This window comes from Oncorhynchus mykiss, chromosome 24, assembly GCF_013265735.2.
Source record: "Oncorhynchus mykiss isolate Arlee chromosome 24, USDA_OmykA_1.1, whole genome shotgun sequence".
In the NCBI taxonomy this organism is placed as follows: Eukaryota; Metazoa; Chordata; class Actinopteri; order Salmoniformes; family Salmonidae; genus Oncorhynchus; species Oncorhynchus mykiss.
Genome location: NC_048588.1, coordinates 28,710,198 through 28,733,481, shown reverse-complemented (window position 1 = coordinate 28,733,481; position 23,284 = coordinate 28,710,198). Strand labels below are relative to the sequence as shown.

The 23,284-nt window shown below is 40.1% G+C and overlaps 2 protein-coding genes across 3 annotated transcripts in view; both read right to left on the bottom strand.

Moving 5' to 3' along the window:
• The window catches only part of LOC110503149 (phosphatidylinositol 4,5-bisphosphate 3-kinase catalytic subunit beta isoform), an 89,764-nt gene extending 82,267 nt beyond the window's left edge, over window positions 1-7,497 (bottom strand). For both annotated transcript variants that reach the window (XM_036961154.1, XM_036961155.1), the window contains exon 1: window positions 6,929-7,497. The gene's annotated coding sequence lies outside the window, so the exon portion shown is untranslated. The remainder of the gene's footprint in view (window positions 1-6,928) is intronic.
• Window positions 7,498-20,965: 13,468 nt separating this feature from the next.
• Window positions 20,966-22,998, bottom strand: LOC110503150 (forkhead box protein L2). Its single transcript, XM_021581496.2, has one exon. The coding sequence runs from the start codon at window positions 22,688-22,690 to the stop codon at window positions 21,773-21,775; it is 918 nt and encodes a 305-aa protein (XP_021437171.2). The 5' UTR covers window positions 22,691-22,998; the 3' UTR covers window positions 20,966-21,772.
• Window positions 22,999-23,284: the final 286 nt, after the last annotated feature.

The following is a 23,284-nucleotide window of genomic DNA, read 5'->3' as shown; positions in this document are numbered from 1 at the left end:
TTGTCAGCTCAGGGATTCAATCTTGCAACCTTACAGTTAACTAGTCCAATTGTGTCACTTCTCTGATGAGTCAGGCGAACTAATTTTCCAAAATTTTACGTAATTATGACATAACATTGAAGGTTGTGCAATGTAACAGGAATATTTAGACTTATGGATGCCACCCGTTAGATAAAATATGGAACAGTTCCGTATTTCACTGAAAGAATAAACGTCTTGTTTGAGATGATAGTTTCCGGATTCGACCATATTACTGACCTAAGGCTCGTATTTCTGTGTGTTATTATGTTATAATTAAGTCTATGATTTGATAGAGCAGTCTGACTGAGCGATGGTAGGTACCAGCAGGCTCATAAGCATTCATTCAAACAGCACTGTCGTGCGTTTTGCCTGCTCTGCCGTTTATGACTTCAAGCCTATCAACTCCCGAGATTAGGCTGGTGTAACCGATGTGATGTGAAATGGCTAGCTAGTTAGCGGGGTGCACGCTAATAACGTTTCAAATGTCACTCGCTCTGAGACTTGGAGTAGTTATTCCCCTTGCTCTGCATGGGTAACGCTGCTTCGATGGTGGCTGTTGTCGTTGTGTTCCTGGTTCGAGCCCAGGTAGGAGCGAGGAGAGGTACGGAAGCTATACTGTTACACTGGCAATACTAAAGTGCCTATAAGAACATCCAATAGTCAGGTATATGAAATACAAATGGTATAGAGAGAAATAGTCCTATATTTCCTATAATAACTACAACCTAACACTTCTTACCTGGGAATATTGAAGACTCATGTTAAAAGGAACCACCAACTTTCATATGTTCTCATGTTCTGAGCAAGGAACTGAAACATTAGCTTTCTTACATGGCACATATTACACTTTTACTTTCTTCACCAACACTTTGTTTTTGCATTATTTAAACCAAATTGAACATGTTTCATTATTTATTTGAGGCTAAAATGATTTTATTGGTGTATTAATTTAAAATAAGTGTTCATTCAGCATTGTTGTAATTGTCATTATTACACATACATTTTTAAAAATCGGCCAATTAATCGGTAACGATTAATAATCGGTATCAGCGTTGAAAAATCAAAATCGGTCAACCTCTAAAACTAATGTATATTAACCTCCCCTTCTATCCGCCTTTATTGTGCCACGCTCAAGGTCCTAAATGATATCTTAACCGCCATCGATAAGAAACATTACTGTGCAGCCGTATTCATTGATCTGGCCAAGGCTTTTGACTCTGTCAATCACCACATCCTCATCGGCAGACTCGACAGCCTTGGTTTCTCAAATGATTGCCTCGCCTGGTTCACCAACTACTTCTCTGATAGAGTTCAGTGTGTCAAATCGGAGGGTCTGCTGTCCGGACCTCTGGCAGTCTCTATGGGGGTGCCACAGGGTTCAATTCTTGGACCGACTCTCTTCTCTGTATACATCAATGAGGTCGCTCTTGCTGCTGGTGAGTCTCTGATCCACCTCTACGCAGACGACACCATTCTGTATACTTCTGGCCCTTCTTTGGACACTGTTAACAACCCTCCAGGCAAGCTTCAATGCCATACAACTCTCCTTCCGTGGCCTCCAATTGCTCTTAAATACAAGTAAAACTAAATGCATGCTCTTCAACCGATCGCTACCTGTACCTACCCGCCTGTCCAACATTACTACTCTGGACGGCTCTGACTTAGAATATGTGGACAACTACAAATACTTAGGTGTCTGGTTAGACTGTAAACTCTCCTTCCAGACCCATATCAAACATCTCCAATCCAAAGTTAAATCTAGAATCTATTTCGCAACAAAGCATCCTTCACTCATGCTGCCAAACATACCCTTGTAAAACTGACCATCCTACCAATCCTCGACTTTGGCGATGTCATTTACAAAATAGCCTCCAATACCCTACTCAACAAATTGGATGCAGTCTATCACAGTGCAATCTGTTTTGTCACCAAAGCCCCATATACTACCCACCATTGCGACCTGTACGCTCTCGTTGGCTGGCCCTCGCTTCATACTCGTCGCCAAACCCACTGGCTCCATGTCATCTACAAGACCCTGCTAGGTAAAGTCCCCCCTTATCTCAGCTCGCTGGCCACCATTGCATCTCCCACCTGTAGCACACGCTCCAGCAGGTATATCTCTCTAGTCACCCCCAAAACCAATTCTTTCTTTGGCCGCCTCTCCTTCCAGTTCTCTGCTGCCAATGACTGGAACGAACTACAAAAATCTCTGAAACTGGAAACACTTATCTCCCTCACTAGCTTTAAGCACCAACTGTCAGAGCAGCTCACAGATTACTGCACCTGTACATAGCCCACCTATAATTTAGCCCAAACAACTACCTCTTTCCCTACTGTATTTTATTTATTTATTTAGCTCCTTTGCACCCCATTATTTTTATTTCTACTTTGCACATTCTCCCATTGCAAATCTACCATTCCAGTGTTTTACTTGCTATATTCTATTTACTTTGCCACCATGGCCTTTTTGCCTTTACCTCCCTTATCTCACCTCATTTGCTCACATCGTATATAGACTTGTTTATATTGTATTATTGACTGTATGTTTGTTTTACTCCATGTGTAACTCTGTGTTGTTGTATGTGTCGAACTGCTTTGCTTTATCTTGGCCAGGTCGCAATTGTAAATGAGAACTTGTTCTCAACTTGCATACCTGGTTAAATAAAGGTGAAATAAAAAATAAAAAAATTGTTTGCCTGCATAGCTGTACCTCTCCTTTCTGCCTCTTCCTTTCTCCCCGATGTTCATCGCTCCTCCTCCCTCCCTCCTCTCTGAATTCCTCTGCAGGTCTTGGCTTGTGAAGCAGGAAAGTGGAGAATTCCACTTTCCTGGCTGTTCTCTCTGGTTCTCTTACTGGACATGTCATACTTCCTATATGTCTGCCTGTCCTGTATATGCTCATTAGATATTTAAGCACCACTATATGTGTAAACCTATCTACTGTAATATATATATATATATCTGTATGCATGTGTCCTCATCTGAGGATATTAAGCCACAGAAGGTAGTTGGCTTGTAGGATACAACTGTTTGATGGGGCATGACACACACCCACCCCAAACATACACACACAGGAGCACAGCTGCTCACACACTGGCTTCCTTTCAGATTTCCAAGAGGATATTACACAAGCCATCAATGGCTGTGAGGGGTGATTCCATTTGACTGTGACAGCAGGAAGTGTGTGTGAACCAGTTAGGGAGCGAGGGGACAGTTGAGGAGGATGGTGGCAGCAGTATTTGCAGACGCAGGTGTCTCATTCCTTTAACAAGAACACTGGCTACTGTACAAAACACACCCGACCTCAACTGTATTGTATAAACAGGCAGATGGTGAGTACATTTCCATGAAGAGTACTTGATACATTGGAAAGACTTAACAAAAACACAGAAATACAATGCTATTTTGGCCCAAAACGGAGAGTACACAGGAAAGCTTTGACTATGTACAGTCTCAGTGATCATAGCCTTGCTATTAAGAAAGACCGCTGAAGGCAGACCTGACTCTCAAGAGAAGACAGGCTATGTGCTCACTGCCCACAAAATTAGATGGAAACTGAGCACCACTTCCTAACCTCCTGCCAAATGTATGACCATATTAGAGACACAGATTTCCCTCAGATTACAGATAAAGAATTTGAAAACAAACCCGATTTTGATAAACTCCCATATCTACTGGGTGAAATACCAGTTTGCCATCACAGCAGCAAGATTTGTGACCTGTTGCCACAAGAAAAGGGCAACCAAGTGAAGAAGAAACACCATTGCAATTACAACCTATATTTGTTTATTTATTTTCCCTTTTGTACTTTAGCTATTTGCATATCATTACAACACTGTATATAGACATGACATTGTAACGTCTATTCTTTTGGAACTTCTGTGAGTGTAATGTTACCTGTTCTTTATTTCACTTTTGTATATCATCTACTTCACTTGCTTTGGCAATGTTAAGATGTTTCCCATGCCAGAAGAGGAGACACACACACACACACACACACTGAAAATGGCTAATTTAAAGGTGTAGGAACTGTAAAAACCAGTCCTTTTAGCTATCACTGTTCACTATGAGGAGATCAAAGTTCTCATGAGACGCAGATCTTTTAATAACTTTTATTCCGTCATTAAGTTTCTTAGGAGAGGCCTGGTTGTGGAGTAAATAGCAGGTTGTCTAAAGGGCTGCATTGTTAAGGAGACTGACGTCAGCAGCGTTATCAGTGCCCCCCCACCCACCACCACAGAGGGGGCTTGAGAACAGCCCCGCCCAACATAGGGCTGCCTGGCCCGCAGCCAGATTAAAAATCTCTCCTCTGTTTCCCACAGGGTTAACAGACCAACTCAAAATAACATTATCCCTCAAGAGAGAACTAAATACAAGTCCAATTGATTAGTAGACACATTTCAATGAGAAGCTACAGTAAATACTTAACATTATCTGTGTACAATCAGAGCTCCAAATGTCAACTTAATCATGACGTGTTCACCAATGATCCTCGCTTTCTGCACTATTGAACACAGTACAATCATGAGGCTACACACAAACCCTTTTAATAGTTTAATATTATCACTCACAAAACAGACAATTCAGATCTAACCTTTCTTTCCGATAAGTGCATTAAAGCTCTGAAATATATTTTGTTGGCCACCCTCTGGGAAAACTCTTAAAATAGTGTGTGTATAGAGCACAGCTACTATAAGAGTGTGTGTGTTTCTGTGTGCGTGTCTGTGCTTGTGTACTGTGTGTGGAAATACGTCAAGTGTGTGTATTAAGTGTTTATGCAGACAAATTGTCCCCTCGGAGGAACAGAGTTCTCTCTCACATGACTGAGAGAAATGCTCCATTCATGGCTCTAGTCGCCACCACCTCTCCCCCAGACCCCGTGTGTTAGTGCTCCGGGGGCTGTGTGTGTGTGTGTTATAATTTGCTCTCATAGCCACACTATAGTTGACACACACTCCTATTTGTGTCCCCGACGGTCCCCTGACCTGTGACATCATGGCTCCCTCGTCTCGTCCGGCTGGGAAGCTTACTGACTTACTGTCACATGGTGCTTCGGTCCCAGCCAGGCACTGATTCACAAAACCAACACCACTGCAAACACACACAGTCTGAATCCAATGATTATTTAGATAATAATAGAGCAATGGGATTTGTGTGTGGAGTGAGATGGTAATGAAAGAAGAGAGAAACATGTCTGAGTTGTAACACGTGTCAATTCTGTTGTCTTATCTTGAATGGAAGTGAAACGGGTGTGTGGACCAAATGTACACATCTCAGTCATACAGTGAAGCTAAGTCACATTCTGTTTGTATCCACTTTAACCACTATAGAATATGCTGCCAAATAATCAGAAATGCACTATTCAAAAATCACCATTTCCTGGTCGCTAAAATTCAAATAGTTTACCTAATTTCAGTATGTGACAAAACAACCAAGTATAATCATTGTGCCATCTAAACCACTGTAAAATATCTTTACCATAACCAAAAATATAGCATTTTCAGCTGGTGTACACAACCTAAAGTAAAATATGCAAAAATTAAACTTAAGACAGAGAAGCATAGAAATAGTGCACATATGACAGATCTACCACGTCTTAGACTTGTTTTCAACGAGAATGACAGATCTATAACTTATATTTATATGTGAATTTCGTCAGGTCGCCCAAAAGGTTAATATTGCTGCTTAAGGGAGAAAATCTGAGATACAGACATGCTCAAACTTGCATGAGCATTTGAGTTCATGAAATATAAGTAAAATTGCGACACTTAATTCACTAATATTTTAAAAAACAGGTAAGGTCACATTGGCTAAGCAATAACTATGTCAAAGTCTCAAAGACATAGGCCGCTTGGAATTATAGTACTAGACACTTGTTTTTTGTCACCAAGTGTGCTCGGACGTAGCCTATCCAAGTGCTGGCAGAGGCCTACAAGCTGACAAAGTGGGACAAAAGGCCTGGCGAAAATGACAAAATGTGCTACAACAATTACTTGAATAACATATTCATAAATTTTTGGGGACATGGCAGACAGTCATCTATAACGGCATTGACAGGCAGGCAGTCATGACTCTACTCCAGAAATGCACTATCCACCGGTCAACTGCTAAATTCTACCCAGCCTCACCAAAAACTTCCCGGTTTTAAAACTACCGCGAGACAAACGTCGATGCGACTTGCCCTATTTTACCACTCTGCCAATGTTCCACGGCGGGATTCCCTTCCGTTTGAGAACGCGAAGGCATAGATTACATAAAAAATAAATCATGACATAACCGACAGCAAAGAAAAGCTATGCTATCAAGTGTAGCCTAAACATGTCCCCATCGTGTCATCCGTAGCCTAGAGTCAAACCGTGGTTCTGTATAGGCTGAGATCAGGCGAAAAGCAGCAGCGACTGCGTCAAACCAGAGTTTTAATGACAAGTCACCAAATAATATTATACAACGACACCTAACATACCCGACCCAGCTGCACTGTAAATAAATAGCCTAATCATTTTGAGACCAAAACATGTCGCTGCTTTCAAAGGCCCATATTAATAAACGACTACAACCCGGTGATATTTTGCATAGTCTACCTAACTCGGGGGGTTTGTAGTTCACATGGTCCCTGGTGTGGGCGAAACTTACGGATGGGAACACTAGGGATAAGGCAGAAAGCGTCATTGGGTGCTCAGAGAGCAAACCAATCATGAAACTCGTTTCGAAACGTTGCCTATTGTTTGACAAAAATAGGAAACTAATCTTTTCCCGACAAAAGTGCAAATGTAGCTTATAACTTCAAACAACAATCTGGGTGAGGTCACAACATAGCACTTCAACTCCACCTCGGTCGACTTGCTCAATGACTCCATGTAGGCTAGCCTACTAATTCGAGGAAGCGATGGAAGTGCCAGGGACTTACCTTGAGTTATATTCTTCTTGGGAATATGAAAATAACGACCGTACGAATGAGGAAATAGGCCTAGTTAAAAGTTGTTTTCTCTCGATTGAATCCACAAGAACGACAGTTCTTCTCGCGTTTGAATCCACAAGAACGAGAGTTAGGCTTTAGAAAAATAATATGCCGATGCGTGGCAAAAGCCGTGAGAGCCCGCTGTCTTCTCCCTGCAGGACAATGCGGCCAGGTAGGCAGATCGGCGTTGGCTTCCTGTTTTTCAGAAGGTGAAAAACGCACAGCTCAGCTGCTGTTCGTTTTTTTCTTATTCTCTCCCTTCCCTTTCTCCCCCTCCCTGCGTAGCCTACACTGTTCTTGCAGCCGCCTAGTGCTCAGCCGGCTTTGCATCTCCTATCTTCATATCCCCGGCATGTAACTTCGGGCTAGAGATTTCACCCGGAAACACAAAGTTCTGAAACCTCTCCAACTAATTGAGATGGGAAAAAAACGCGAGTGGAATTTGCCAGTTGAAACATTCCAACGCTGCCAAAGGCGCGTCGATTATCCCGGTGCATTATTTTGGGAGGGGGTCGCATGTTGACTTGAGCCAGTCATTATACAGGACTTTCTGTGCCAGCTGGTGCCTGCCTGGTTGTGATGCTGTGTTTAAAAAAATAGGTACACTATGCCTTATTTTGAATGCTAATAACTGTAAAGGCAGTGCATTAATATATAGCTTAGCCTACTATGAATAGGCCTACATAACCAACATGTAGCCCCATAGGCTAATAGTCCACATTAAACTAGGCAACAATGACTCATCATGGTTATGACTTAAACCGTCTCAAAGAAAGTAATGATAAGCCAGGGTTTTTTTATTAGATATTATCAATTGAATAATAATGTTTGCACCATGCAACACAAGTCAGTTGCCTCATCATCAATTGAAGGGGCAGCAAGTTGACCCTTTGGCAAGTTGGTCGAATGTCCTCTGATCCATCATATTTTGTCAAGCACAGTGGCAAAACGCAGGAAAAAAATATTATTTGGTCAGATACATTAGTCCACCGTTGAAGCTGGGAGAAAAGTAACCGATTAATGAAAGAGCTGTGACGCCCCCTGCTGGCTTGGTTATATAAACGAATACATTTTCATACGTCATTCTTGACCGAGAACAGGGGTGCGTTCAGTTCGATTCAATGTTTGCTATGTTGAGTGAAGGTTTGTACTGAACGACGGGTTTCCCCAAAACAGTGAGCACCGTTTAACAGTCTTTGAGGTACGTTTGCTCCCTTTTGGTAAGTTTGCAACAAAGTGTGGCCTTATTAATATGCGTATGACCATTTGAAATATCTGAACCCATGCAGCGTACCATATGGTAATCCCCCTCTGGACCACCATCAGATTTTCAACTGGTTGTTCAGTACCGTTTCCGTTGAATTCAACGTTGCACACCGTCATACTGAACACACCCCATGAGTGAGTTTAAGAAAGGAGATAATGCAGAACTAACCAGTAGTGTTCCAGAGATGGTCAAATGCTGTGCACTGTATGGGGAATAGGATGTAATGTGTGGGTGATGATAACACTGATTGAGAAATAACATTACTAAACTCATATGACCTATAACACTGATTGAGAAATAACATTACTAAAGTTATCTGACCTATAACATTGATTGAGAAATAACATTACTAAACTCATATGACCTATAACACTGATTGAGAAATAACATTACTAAAGTTATCTGACCTATAACATTGATTGAGAAATAACATTACTAAACTCATATGACCTATAACACTGATTGAGAAATAACATTACTAAACTCATATGACCTATAACACTGATTGAGAAATAACATTACTAAACTCATATGACCTATAACACTGATTGAGAAATAACATTACTAAACTCATATGACCTATAACACTGATTGAGAAATAACATTACTAAACTCATATGACCTATAACACTGATTGAGAAATAACATTACTAAACTCATATGACCTATAACACTGATTGAGAAATAACATTACTAAACTCATATGACCTATAACACTGATTGAGAAATAACATTACTAAACTCATTTGACCTATAACACTGATTGAGAAATAACATTACTAAAGTTATCTGACCTATAACACTGATTGAAAAATAACATTACTAAAGTTATCTGACCTATAACACTGATTGAAAAATAACATTACTAAAGTTATCTGACCTGTAACACTGATTGAAAAATAACATTAATAAACTCATGACCCCAGATTTCATAAACATGTGGAATATGTGAGACATTTCTCCTAGAGCTTTAATCTGATGGATGGAAATGTTTACCATTTCCAATGCCACCTCAGTCTCTCGCTCTCTCAAACACACACACACACACACACACACACACACACACATTATTGAACTTCAAGAAGCACTTTCATTATTTGGTGTAGTATAATATTTAATTCCAGAAGAGGGCGGTACATAGCATCCTAGAATGTGCATCAACCTTTATCCCAAAGACCTCTAAATATATGTTGTAGGGCCAGGTTCACGGCCAAGAGCATGCCTAGTTTTCATTCAGTAAAAGTCATGAATTAAATGTAAGCTTCCCTCATTGGCTGAAACCTAAAAAATATACCCCTACCCCTCATTATTACATTTGTAAAATAGTAAGCCTAATAATGTAAATATGTATACATGCATGAATAAAATACTGTAAGTATTTTGGGAGACAGCAGCCTACAGTGGGAATGTAATACATGCCTCTAAAACATCATAATAAAAATGCCACCAATTTGAGGACAGCCCCACTGAATACAATACCCCAATTGAACCCCTGTTGGTTGATAAAGTGGTGGTTATATACAAGCAGCCCTCACATGCAGCTTTCCAAACCATTCCCAGCCTCTGAGGCAAGCTGGGAATATGACTAATGAAATAGATTGTCTTTCAAAGGAAACCTTCTGCTCTGTGAAGCTGGCCAGAGCCATGGACAGGCTGTGTCATGTGTCATATGGCCTACATAGGCAGCCCCCCATAACATTCTCATTATCTTAAATTTGCTAAACATAATCCGGGCTCAAAGGGAATGGCCAGATCGCTGTATGGCCGACTCCAGCATGCTTCTATTACGGAGTTATTCTCCTCTTATTCAATTAAATGTACCGTAACTCAATCCAAACCTGCTCGCTGCATAATCTCATAACACGAGATAAGCGTGTAATAAAAAGCACATTGGATTTGAAAGGAGACCTCATGCGAATGCGTATAATTATGGGTATCAAAATATAATCATTTGTTTAATTGTGAGCCCTTGCCAAGAGGTATGTAATTGTTTGAAAGGAATACGTTGTTTCTGTGACTGAAATTGGATTGTACTGTGATGGGATCTGGGATGTGACGAGGCTACGCTTGATTGGAGAGTCGGAGACCCAGGGTCAAGCTTAAGGCAAGCTTCCTGTTTTATGCACATACACAGCCAATGGAGACAAAGACTCACTGGAGAGACATCCTCATCGTTTTTGGTATATGGTACAGTACATAAATAAATGACATAACATGAAAATCGTGTTGTAATCAACATGCAATTATATGCATTGTTGTGTTTTAACTGGGCTAGTTAAATCACCTGCATAGTGCCATGTCACTACATCCTGGTCCTATACCTCTAGCCTGGATATGCTGGTCATTTTTCTAAATAATTCCTGTATCCGTGATGTTTAATGAAGCATTTAATGAACACAGAATGGAACCATGCGACGTGTAATGGTTTACAGGGGTGTTCCCCTAGAGAATGGATGTGGCCCTAAACTGGCATGTGTAAACAGACTCTTTCAGGGGTACAGAAGGAGTGAATTGGAAACACTGACCAGCACCCCAGCCCTAGGACAACAACATTCAAAGTCAATATATTATAATTGTTGTGGTAGAGGGGCACCTAAGGATATGCTTGTTTTAGTATGTTTTATCCTTATACAAAACCCCAAGTGAGCCTGGCAACCCCATCCACATTGCTCCAGCCAACTGACGTTTCTTCTCAATGATGAGTCCCCATGAATTTGTAGAATGGGAACACATTCTGTCCTTTCTGATTGGTCCCAGAAACAAATGGGTGTGGCCAGACTTACATGATCAAGTTATTCACTTTGATGCTCTGATTGGTTAGATTTGTTAGAGATTATTTAATCGCTGATGAATTGGTTTTGTACAACGCCCCTCATTTTAAATTCACACAAACGACTTCTAGAATAGCAGTTTCAGACAATATGTGTGGGCGGTAGGATCGATAGAGCTGAGAAATTAAATTCAGGGTGAGTCGTCAGGCAAGTCTAATATGTCATATTTCTCAATGAAAATGGATGTAGACACATACCTGAAACTAAACAATACAAATATGTAATTAAAATTCTGTTTAGCAGGTGTTGAGCTATAATGGGCCCCAAGGGTCCCAGGTTTCACGATTAATCCGTGGAAATTAGAAATGGCCCCGGAGAGCTGCTTAGCCTACTCTTGCCAATTCACCAGAAGTTTTCTTAAAGCACAAAGAGGGGAAGAGGTTAAAAATAGCCTCCATCAACGGGCACTATGGGAAAAGGATTCGCATTTAAAAACCGACAAAGCAATTTAGAGCTCATAATCAAGAGAAGGGGAAGTGCTTTTTTAGAGTGTATCGCATTTCCCTTTGCAGAAGCGGCCAGCCACTTCTGCCATTCAGAGGTAAACCAGTGGTAATTCAGCAGATTGTGTGAAGGTACAATTCAAGCAGTTTGAACATGGTGATACATGGATTTATCCTAAACCAGCCTATATTCCATTGAATTTCAGATGGTCATATAGCCCAGTCCCAGGTATGCAACTATTTGAAGTTCTACAATTTCAACCCATATGCCAATTATTTCTGTAAATGACAAATAGGAAACATTTATGAAATGCACATAAATTAATCACCTATAAGTATTCCGTTACAGTGTTACCCCACATTTCTGGAGCTCCAGACTTATTTGTAGACACGCGCGGAGCACCATAGCCTATAAACGATGCCCTGTTCCTTGGCAGTGGTGCGAGGTGACATTTTGGTGGCCCCATTGTGGCGGGGAGAGAGAGAGGTCGGTGCGTGATGTTACCCTGGGTACACGGTTAGTCATTCTCCCTGAGTGGATGGCAACTCATCCTGCGTATTTATAGTCACGTATTAATTATATACGTTTAATTAACTTCTGTCTTCTTTTGGCCGAGGGTCCTGTCAACAAACCCGTGTGTGTATTTACTATTTATAATCTATCTGGTGTATCAAAACACATCGTCATTATTATTTTGGTGGATTCGGTTATTATTTCATGTAATTTATTGTTTCTCTGGCTTTTCATTAAGATAAAAATCCACTGTAACTGAAAACGTCACGTAACTTTTAGTATTTCTGGTACAAGGGAGGGGAAAACTCACGCTGATCCTAACAATTGCCGGATTTTCTGCGAATCAAATCTTTGCATATTTTCCTGTTTCGAGCTGGTGTATACCAAACAGTGGTGACCCCACTCTCATTTTCAATGGGTTTGGGGTGATGTGCGCTGCGTCCAAATGGAAACGGTTGCGCTTAAATCTCAAACATGCCAGAATGCCATAAATTCAATTGTGTGAGAGCATTGGGAAACTGGCAACCTGTGAGTGACTCGGGTGTCCGGGGGTGCCCTGGCGTGCGCAGCTGCCGCACTCGCCTGTCACCTCACGAGCCGGGGATGAACGCACGCACACTGGCGTTCCCAAAACGTGTTCAGTCAGGTACGCCTGGCGTAGAGGGGTTGGATGGAGGAGGAACTTGAGGGTCAAATGTGTTCTGTGAGAATGATTTGACCTCATTCGTCTTTTTGATTGCAATCTGTCATTCTGAGAGCACAACAAAGGATACAATCACGGTTGTTCACTGGGTGCTCAACGGAAAGACACGCAAAAACAAAACCAAACATTGTGCGAAACCTTTTCACCTCATCATGAAATAATAAAGAAATAATAAAAACATCCTTTCGACCCCCATTGGATGCAAGGCATGTGTGTACCCCCATTCCCCTCACACCGATACACACACCAGTGGTGTAAAGTACTTAAGTAAAAATACTTCAAAGGTGTCTACTACTTAAGTATTTTGGGTCGGTATCTGTACTTTACTCTATTTTTGACAACTTGTACTTTTACTTCACTACATTCAAAAGTACTCCTTACATTTTGAATGCTTAGCAGGACATGCAGGAAAATTGTCCAATTCACCACTTATCAAGAGAACATCCCTGGCTGTCTCACTAAACACAAATGCGTTGTTTGTAAATTAGTGTTGGTGTGTGGCCCTGGTTATCCGGAAAACAAAGAAAATTGTGCCTTCTGGTTTCCTGTTGCAACAAGGCAGTTAAGTAATATTGCAACAGAAAAAATAAGCAAAGACAAAATCCTAGAGTAAAACCTGGTTCAGTCTGCTTTCCAACAGACACTGGGAGACAAATTCACCTTTCAGCAGAACAATAACCTAAAACACAAGGCCAAATATACACTGGAGTTACTTACCAAGACAGTTTTGACTTAAATTGGCTTGAAAAGCTATGGCAAGACTTGGAAATGGCTGTCTAGCAATGATCAACAATCAACTTCACAGAGCTTGAAGAATTTGAAATATTGTACAATCCAGGTGTGCAAAGCTCTTAGAGACTTATCCAAAAAGACTCAAAGCTGTAATCGCTGCCAAAGGTATTTCTACAAAGTATTGACTCAGGGGTGTTAATAGTTATGTAAATGAGATATTTCTGTAACACAACAAAATGTGTAATAATTCAAGGGGTAGGAATTCTGAATGCACTCTAAGGTTGTAAAAAAAAAAAAAGATTTGTGCCTGACTTGAGTATCACACAAATAAAAATAAACGTTTTACTTCATGATAAAGGCTTTACGAGTTGTGATTTAACTACACTCCATACTGAAATGTTGGCTACATTGGGTGCCTACTCAGAAGAGCACGCTCAATAGCCTTGTTTTGCAGAAAGTTTATGATTAGGCTAATTTACATGTTGTACCAATATGATTATTTATTTTGGTTTTGTAATAGTTTTCATCTCTTATTATTATGGTATCATAATTGGTGTAATAGTGTGCATAAGCATCGCATAGATTAATAGGTTTACACATTTTTGACGTATGCTAATTCAATTCGATTCAACGCTCCATAATGCTGAGCAAGACTCTCCAGCTAAGATACAGTGAACTCCTGATATAAGCAACTGTTTTGAATTCATGTATATGAGAAACTTACAGGAATAATATGTACTGCATTGCAATTAAAGGCGTCGTATACATTTGGAAATGTGGATATAATTTGGACTCCACGTGAGGCCTATTCAAATGCAATTCTCTTCAGTAAAGTGATGCAAGCATTGTTGTGATAGTTTTACACGTGCCACCATAATAGTTTGTGTGTTTTAATTATTTAAGTTTTAATGTTTTAAAGTTTTATAAGCACTCACGTGTTTCGTGCTTTCTGTTGGTAATATGGATCAAATGTTTATAAACAGTTATTTAAACGCCAGGCTACTATTGTACCCAATTTTTGCCTACTCCGTAACCCAACATGTTCGGGACCTACATATCTCTCCTAAATTATCAAATCAATGAGCTTCCAAGAGAGATTGAATACGCCTGTTAGAGCACTGACCATCGAGATCCGATTAAATTAAATGATATATAAACTATATATTATATATTTTATTCTAAGTCCTAATTAAATGGCAATTACCGCATCTGCATGTTCCATATAGTGTGTAAAAATACACTTTGTATTTTTACGCTGAAGGAGCGAGGAATTCCTGATTCGAGCTATTCTTATCTCCCGCAGCCGTGGGGACATCTTGCATGCAGGACCACTGTTCCAGCGCGTCTGGCTCAGCTCAGCTGAACTGGCAACCTTTCTGCTAAAATGCACACCTGTCGCACCCACACACTGAACAAAGACATGCATGCGCCCCATGCACCGCAAATGTGTGTGTGTGTGTGTTCAAACAATCTCACGGCTTTCCCAAATTTACTTCAGATTCTGATGTTTATCCACGTTTCTCCAAACGTCAAATTTCGAAGTGTTTTTGACATGTTAGGTTGACGACACCTGCATCATTCAATTTTTCCAAATGTGAAATTCCGAAGTTAAGGGTTAAGGTTTGGGATATGATTAAACCATTATGTTTAGGGATTCATTCCTAATATTTAAGTTAAGGGTTAAGGTCTGGGCTATGGCTAAAAAATACAAATAAATAAATGAGCGTCTACCACTGGGACTGAATATACAACCTTCGGATCCGGAGTCATGGGACTGTTTTTGACACCCTGGGTTGACTCCTCTTGCTCAGTATCATTTCGTTTCTCCAAATGTCAAATTTTGAAGTTAAGGTTTGGGATAGGATTTTTTAAAAGTATACCACTGGGATTGAACATGCAAGTTTAGGCATTCATTCCCAATGGTTAAGTTAAGGGTTAAGGTTTGTTCACAACTCCCAAAACACAAGCCTACTTGAAGGTAATAGCGCTCACTGTTGCCTCTAGTGGCTGGTTTTTAAGGCAGACTACTTCAGGACATGGACAGAGGTCCAATTTCTAAGTCAATCTTGAGCGATATGCTTGGTGTGTTATACTGTATCTGTGCATACAATGTAATTGGGTCTGGTTTAATGCACAGACATACAGTGTCTTCAGAAAATATTCACACAACGTGACTTTTTTCCCGCATTTTGTTGCGTTAAAAAGTGGGATTAAAAATTATTTAATTGTTGATTTTTTTTGTCAACGATCTACACAAAATACTCTGTAATCTCAAAGTGGAAGAATTTCTAACATTTGTAAAAATAAAAAATAAATAAAAAACTAAACATCAATATATCTTGATTACATACAGTAAGTATTGAACTCCCTGAGTGAGCTCCCTGCGATTACAGTTGGCAGGGAGCTTTCCACAGTCTCTAAGAGCTTTCCACACCTGGATTGTGCAACATTTGCCCATTATTATTTTTTTAATTCTTCAAGCTCTGTAAAATTGGTTTTTATGTCTTGCCATAGATTTTCAAGCAGATTTAAGTCAAAACTGTAACTTGGCCATTCACTGTCTTCTTGGTAAGCAACTTCAGTGTAGATTTGGCCTTCTGTTAAGGTTATTGTCATGCCGAAAGGTGAATTCAAATCCCCAGTGTCTGGTGGAAAGCAGACTGAACCAGGTTTTCCTCTAGTATTTTGCCTGTGCTTAGCATCATTCCATTTCTTTTGTATCCTGACAAACTCTCCAATCCTTAACGATTACAAGCATACCAATAACATGGAACCACCACTATGCTTGAAAATATGGAGTGATACTCAGTAATGTGTTGTATTGGATTTACCCCTAACATAACACTTTGTATTCAGGACGAAAAGTACATTTCTTTGCCACATTTTTTTGCAGCATTACTTTAGTGCCCTGTTGCAAACAGGATGCATGTTTTGCCAATTAGGTTAGTATTGTGAAGTAACTACCATTAACAGCCATTAAACTCTGTAACTGTTTTAAAGTCACCATTGACCTTATGGTTTCTTCCTCTCTGGCATCTTAGTTAGGAATGACGCCTGTAACTTTGTAGTGACTGGGTGTATTGATACACGATTCAAAGTGCAATTATTAGCTTCACAATGTCTAAAGGGATATTAAGTGTCTGCTTTTTATTACATTTGCACCCATTGTATTTTTACCCATCTACCAATAGGTGCCCTTCTTTGCGAAGCATTGGAAAAACTCCCTGGTCTTTGTGGTTGAATCTCTGTTTGAAATTCACTGCTCGCCTACACAGAAGAGGTAGTCATTCAAAAATCTTGTGAAACACTATTATTGCACACAGAGTGAGTCCATGCAACTTACTTTGTGACTTAAGCACATTTTTACTCCTGAAATGCTTATTGACTCAAGACATTTCAGCTTTTCATTTTTCATTAATTTGTAAAATTTCAAAATTGGATCAATTTTAGATTCAGGCTGTAACACAACAAAGGGTGAAAGTCAAGGGTGTGAATACTTTCTGAAGGCACTGCATACTGTACTAACAGTAAACTAAAAGAGAAATATCTATTGCAACATCTAAAGTAGGCCTAAAATGCATTGGTCATGTCTTTGTCAAAGCATGTACTCAACAAATGTAAATAAACAAAACGCAACTCTACGGTTGCATGTGCAAGGACATTGTTTTACCCGACATGTTCGGGTCCTCTATACCGATATTCAGACATACTCAGAATCCTGTACCTGCTCATATCATCAGCATGAATGTTGGCTGTGGAATTGTAACAATTAATACAACCTATTGTATGTTGAATGTTGAAAATAGCGATGATAACAATTATAATTATTATACTATTCTAATATAGGTTATCATAATCATAATTTTACGAATGTATTAATACGTTCAGGTGGATAAATAGACAAAGCAAGATATTAATTACATATCCATCGTCGGCTAAATGTAGCCTAATCTCCGAAGATGGTTCATTTACCAGGTCGCTGACAGCACGCCTTATTTTTCGTGAAACGTATTTGTTAATTTAAGAAGCATGTTTAGAATACACTGGCCTTTCATACGCGCCCTTGTCTCCTTGTTGTTTACAAAACATGAATGTGAAGAAACAGAAAATATACACAGTTAGGTCTTTATTCCAACCATGTCGCACAGGATGGAGATGTGTGAAAAAGTGCTGTACGCGCGCTGCTCATCCAGCGCGCTAAACAGAGAGACAGACCAGGTACAGTAAATACATCTGTGGGATGGAGCGCCAGGTGGCTTCGCTGAGCTTGAATGAGTGCACAACTAACAACTCATTAGTCTATGTCTTTGAACGACTTTTTGTTATTTTTCCTCTTTGCTGAGGTGGTTTTAGTCCCCAAGTTAAATAAAAATGTGTATTAGAGTGCACATTTATAAAGTTGGATGACTTATATATAGGTTCATTTTCCAGGCCTGATTAATTCAGTCTTCTATTATTAATATCAGTATTATGACACATTGAGTTGTTTCTCATGTTTTATTATTTATATCCTACAAAGATTTGTTGATTTTAGCTTCTGCTATAACAACATAAATCACACATGACATTTCACAACAAGCATTTTTCCTCCATTCTAGGCTTTGGCTAAATGCATTGACTTTCGTTTGTGGGTCGAAGCGATTTATTCTCTGATATTCAAAATACATTAAATGACTATTTGTTTAGGTTAAAAATAACAAATTGGTCGCTTGGTTGTCTGTGTTTAAACGAGGGATGCTACACACAGAGTTCAATACGCTATAGGCTCATATGCAAATCTATTCTCCAGTTATGGAATACGCCCACACAGAAAGCTAAAAACGTTAACCATTATGGTTTCTGTTGGGCTGCATGTATCTACATTTTGCCTCATACACATGTGATTACAAAGGTGGGCTAATGCGTTACACCAATCTTTTCAACCGAGGCCCTTCAGCTGAAAGCAAAACGATGCAAAAGTGGCACCAGGCCTATTAATAAACATCCACCTGCTGATAGTATGATAACTGCTTTATATACCATGGCTGTTTATCAACAGTGCTTCAAGGCATAGACTATAACTGGGAAAACACTATATAGGTCAATAAGTCATGAGTTTCATTTTCATCATTATCATCTTCTCCAGGCGTACAAACGACAAGGACATGTACTATTTTCGTGACTCACCTTGCCCGCACAATGAATAACGAATTAAGGAAAGGGTCACAATATCCTCTGTGCGCATCACATTTGCATCCATACTAGCATATCAAGCAAACAAGTATTTGCTTATAATATATTAATGGCAACTTGTGCTAACTTGTATGTATAAAAATCCTTAAATCAGCATTGTAAAAACGTTTTAAACCATACGATAGTCACCCGATAACTCTTCGAGTATGAACCTGAGTGTTAGGAAATGGATAATAGGTGGAAGAGGGTTGAGAATAGACGTGTATTGAAAGCTTCTCACTCGTCACCACGTCTCTCTTTTCAAGAGCGTCACTGCCCCAAGGGTTGGCAACCGCTCTCTTGGGCCTCACGAGGAAGTGCACGTAGGCCTACATCTGATTCAGCGCGTTCAGACAAAAACGACAGGGTTGGATAGACGTGTGTAAAGTTATAACATCATTCTCCAGTGATAGACCATAGCAATATAGGCATCAACATGAAACATCGTTTCAATCTAGGCGGATGTATTTGTTTTGTAGCCTGTAGGTCGGTTAAATGTAGGGATTGTAGAGACTGAAATACGTTTTAAACGTTCACGACACGACATATTGCCTAGAGGCTTAGGTTTTATGTTTTATGGTTTGTTTTGCAAAATATGTTGGAAAACAGTATGGTGCCATCCATTACTTTGCGCTCAACCCAGCCCACTCACACGTCACTTGTCTTAGCTCATATGTAAGAAATGGTCTTAGCTCATTTGTAAGAAATGGTCTTAGCTCATTTGTAAGAAATGGTCTTAGCTCATATGTAAGAAATGGTCTTAGCTCATATGTAAGAAATGGTCTTAGCTCATATGTAAGAAATGGTCTTAGCTCATATGTAAGAAATGGTCTTAGCTCATATGTAAGAAATGGTCTTAGCTCATATGTAAGAAATGGTCTTAGCTCATATGGATACAAATAGCTTGATTTCCAGCAGATAAGCCAATAAAGGTCTAGGCTATATAAATTGAAAATATTTGGCCAACATGCCTTAGGATAATTTATTCGAATATCTGGACAACCCAACTGATAGCCAAGCAATGTATAAGACACGTCAGTCCCCGTCAATCTTTAGATAAGAATCGTGCAGTAATGGTAAACTACATAGTGTAACAACATTTGTTTCGGGTGGATGGCAAAATTATTTCGAATTCATCCATGAACAAACTCCTTGGTTCACCAAATTCACCTTATTGTAAATGATAATAACAGGCCATAATGATAATCATAATAACAATAATAATAACATTCATTTATAATAATAATAATACAGTAATAATAATCAAGTGCCACTGAGCAATTATGCATGAGCAGTTGATAATCACACAGAGAAAACCCTCCATGCTCCTTGGAAAAGCTCACTGAGCTGAAGCCACAATTCGTTTAAACACATAATGTAGGTTAGCCTACATCATATGGGGATAATGATTAAATGGAATGACTGGGATGGCGACCCTTAACTTCTGCAGCATCTGTTTCTGCTAAGCATTCGCCCACGGAACAACGACTGCCAAAATACCCTCTGAAGTTCACAATGTCTTCTTAAACACGCACATCTTTTTCTTTGATTTTCTCTCTTCAATTGTTGCACTCTGCTGACAAATGAGTTGCCGTAGATGTATTTGGTAACTCTAATAATGAATGTAGACTATTCAGATAAAGCAGAAGTTCACGCTTTCATTTTGGCCAAAAGTTGTAATGCATGCAAGTTCCCAGAGCAGGCCACGCAGTGTTTTCATGTGTTAAGCAACAGGGTTGGCACTTGAATCAAATGAAGGTCTAATTAATAGCTTAGCAGTTCAAATGGTATAGAATTAAATTGCATTTTCCAAAACTACTTTCGGACTGAAGAATATATATTTAGTGTAAAAAATTGAAATATGCAACCAACTACCAGTAAACTAAACTTTAGCTAAACTGTACAAAAGTATTAGGCCTTATTACGCATCTGCTAGATATTTGGATGTGTTTTACGCAAAGGATTTACATGTCAAAAATGTTGAAATAACTGGAATTTAACATGAACATTTTCAAGACAAAAATACACATTCGGGTTTAGACCTAAGTGAACAACTTTCACGGGTAGAATTCCAATTAACTTCATCTGTGGAATGTATAGTTCTAAGCCTACGTTGCAAGCCGGATAATAACGGCCATGCATTTGTTTAGTGATAGACCACATAATAATAATATTAATAATAATAATAATGAACATAATATTATCGTTGATAATTGTTTAAATTTGTGGTTTAGACAATACCGTTTTTGCAAAAATAACGATTAATTAATGACCAATGTTTTACGTTGAAAGAAATACAAGTTTATTAAGAAATTCAAAATACTAGAAAAAGAGGGAAAAGTGCTAATTTAACATGGTCCCAACATGAATGAGACAAAAATAATTACGATTATAAAAAACAAAAAAGGTTAAAAAAATCTGGCACTGGAATGAATGTTATCGGAAACCAAACCATCTCTATCAGAGGTCACGAAGCCTAAAAAGTCGATGACCCCCGAAGTAACACATCTTTGGTGTTGCTCCTTCTGACGGTGCTCTATCTCCCCACCTGCATCCCGAGTAAGAACTGTGACACGGTAATAAAAAAAATAAAGACAGGCTAAAGAATCAACATTTCACCTGGTTTTGCTGGAGTCCGCTCAGTGCACTATACATACTGGTTCAAATACGTAGGAGTTATAATTCAATTATCACTCGTTCAGGTGATGTTTAAAATTCCAAGACAGGAGAGAGGGTTTTGTTTGTTTGTTTTGTTTTCATGGAATTCGTATCCCCGTGAAAAGGGAACTGGTCGGATTTGACAAATATAACGTACAATAGCACGGCCTTCTGTCCAATGCAACAAAAAGTTATGCTACCTCGTGCTTAGTTGTGACCACTTAATCTCACAATTTACAGTTTTTGAAAATTCTCTCACCATCCCCACTTGGATGTCTTTCCATATGAATTTTCAGTACATTATTTGGATCAAAAGAGCCCGTCATTGTATTGTCTCTTCAAAAATAATGTTGTTTCTGTTTTGAATACACAGGAATTGACTTATTGTCTTTCTCTCACAAGAGTCCATTTTACAAGTGGCCCTCTGGTAAACTTTAAATGTCAATCCTCGTGTGTAACGCGGAGTGTTTGCTCTCGTGATCCCAATACGAACAGTGCATCATGGAGAGCTCCGTAGGCTGGCGGGAGCAGGCGAACTGCAGGCCACCTCCGTTGCTGGAGGAGACCGGGGGCGGCGCAGCGGTCGCCGGGCTCAGCTGCTGGGCATGGTGAGCGTGCGGGTGGTGGTGATGGCTCATGCCGTTATAAGAGTTCACCATACTGGGGAGACCCATGCTCTGCACCCGGGAGTACGGGTTGTATGAGGAGGGAGCGGACAGTCCTTTCACATTTACTGGACTCACGTTGCCACCGGCCATCTGACAGGAGGTGTAGGACATCGGGGTGGGCGGTTGGCCCAGCGACCACGAGTTGTTCATAAAGCTGGACTGCAGGTACTTTGGAGGGGACAGGTAGCCGTACCCATCACCGCCGAAGAGGGATTTCCCGGGCTGGAAATGGGTCGGTGGAGGTCTGAAGGGACGTTTCATTCGACGTCTTCTTCTGTAGTTTCCCTTCTCGAACATGTCCTCGCACGCCGGGTCAAGGGTCCAGTAATTCCCCTTTCTCTCGCCGCCTCCCTCGCGAGGAACTTTGATGAAACATTCGTTCAGACTCAAGTTATGCCGGATACTGTTTTGCCAGCCTTTCTTGTTTTTCTCGTAGAAAGGGAATTTGGTGATGATATACTGGTAAATACCAGATAGAGTCAGGCGCTTCTCTGTGCTCTCCCGGATGGCCATGGCAATGAGAGCCACATACGAATATGGTGGTTTTTGAGACGGGTCCGTTTTCTCCGAACCCTTTTCCTGGACCGGTTCCTCCTTCGGTCGCTCCTTGTCCTTCGCGGTGTTAGTGTCGTGGACCATCAGGGCCATTGCGTCATCCTCTTGGTTTTGGTAAGTGTCCATCATTGAGCACACCAAAACAAGAAACAAATCCAGCACAAATACAGAACAACAAATTATATTAGCCTTAGCACCTCAAAATGGACTCCAATACAAAACTCTGACGCTGCCTCCTTAACGTTTAGCGCGCAGAGAAATCCGAGTTTTGAGCCACAGTTTGTGACTTGTTATACACTAGCCTCTCCTCTACAACATACTTTCTCCCAAACTGGTTTGTGATGGAAGCGCAGCCCAGGTTGTGGTTTGATTCCTCTCTTAGCCCAGCCCTTTCCGCTTTTTTTTTTCCACAGGCAGGCGGTAGGCCTGCTAGTGGCAGTAGCTCTCCAGTGCGTCGTGCGACGTACTGCTCTGTGATTTGAGCGCATTAGACAAGTTCCGCCTCTGTTGGTTTACAGCTGCGTGGTGAGGAATCTCTCTTGTCTGACCACTTCACATTATCAAAAAATATTCCTATTCACACACGGTACAAAAATAACATGTGTTATAGTGGGGTTTAGACAATACACCACTCATTGCAAATGATTAGGAAACAGCTTAGAGAAAAGTTAGTGTGTCAAATAAAAATGATTAAGAGGAAGAGAACTTCAAGGTACCGTAAAT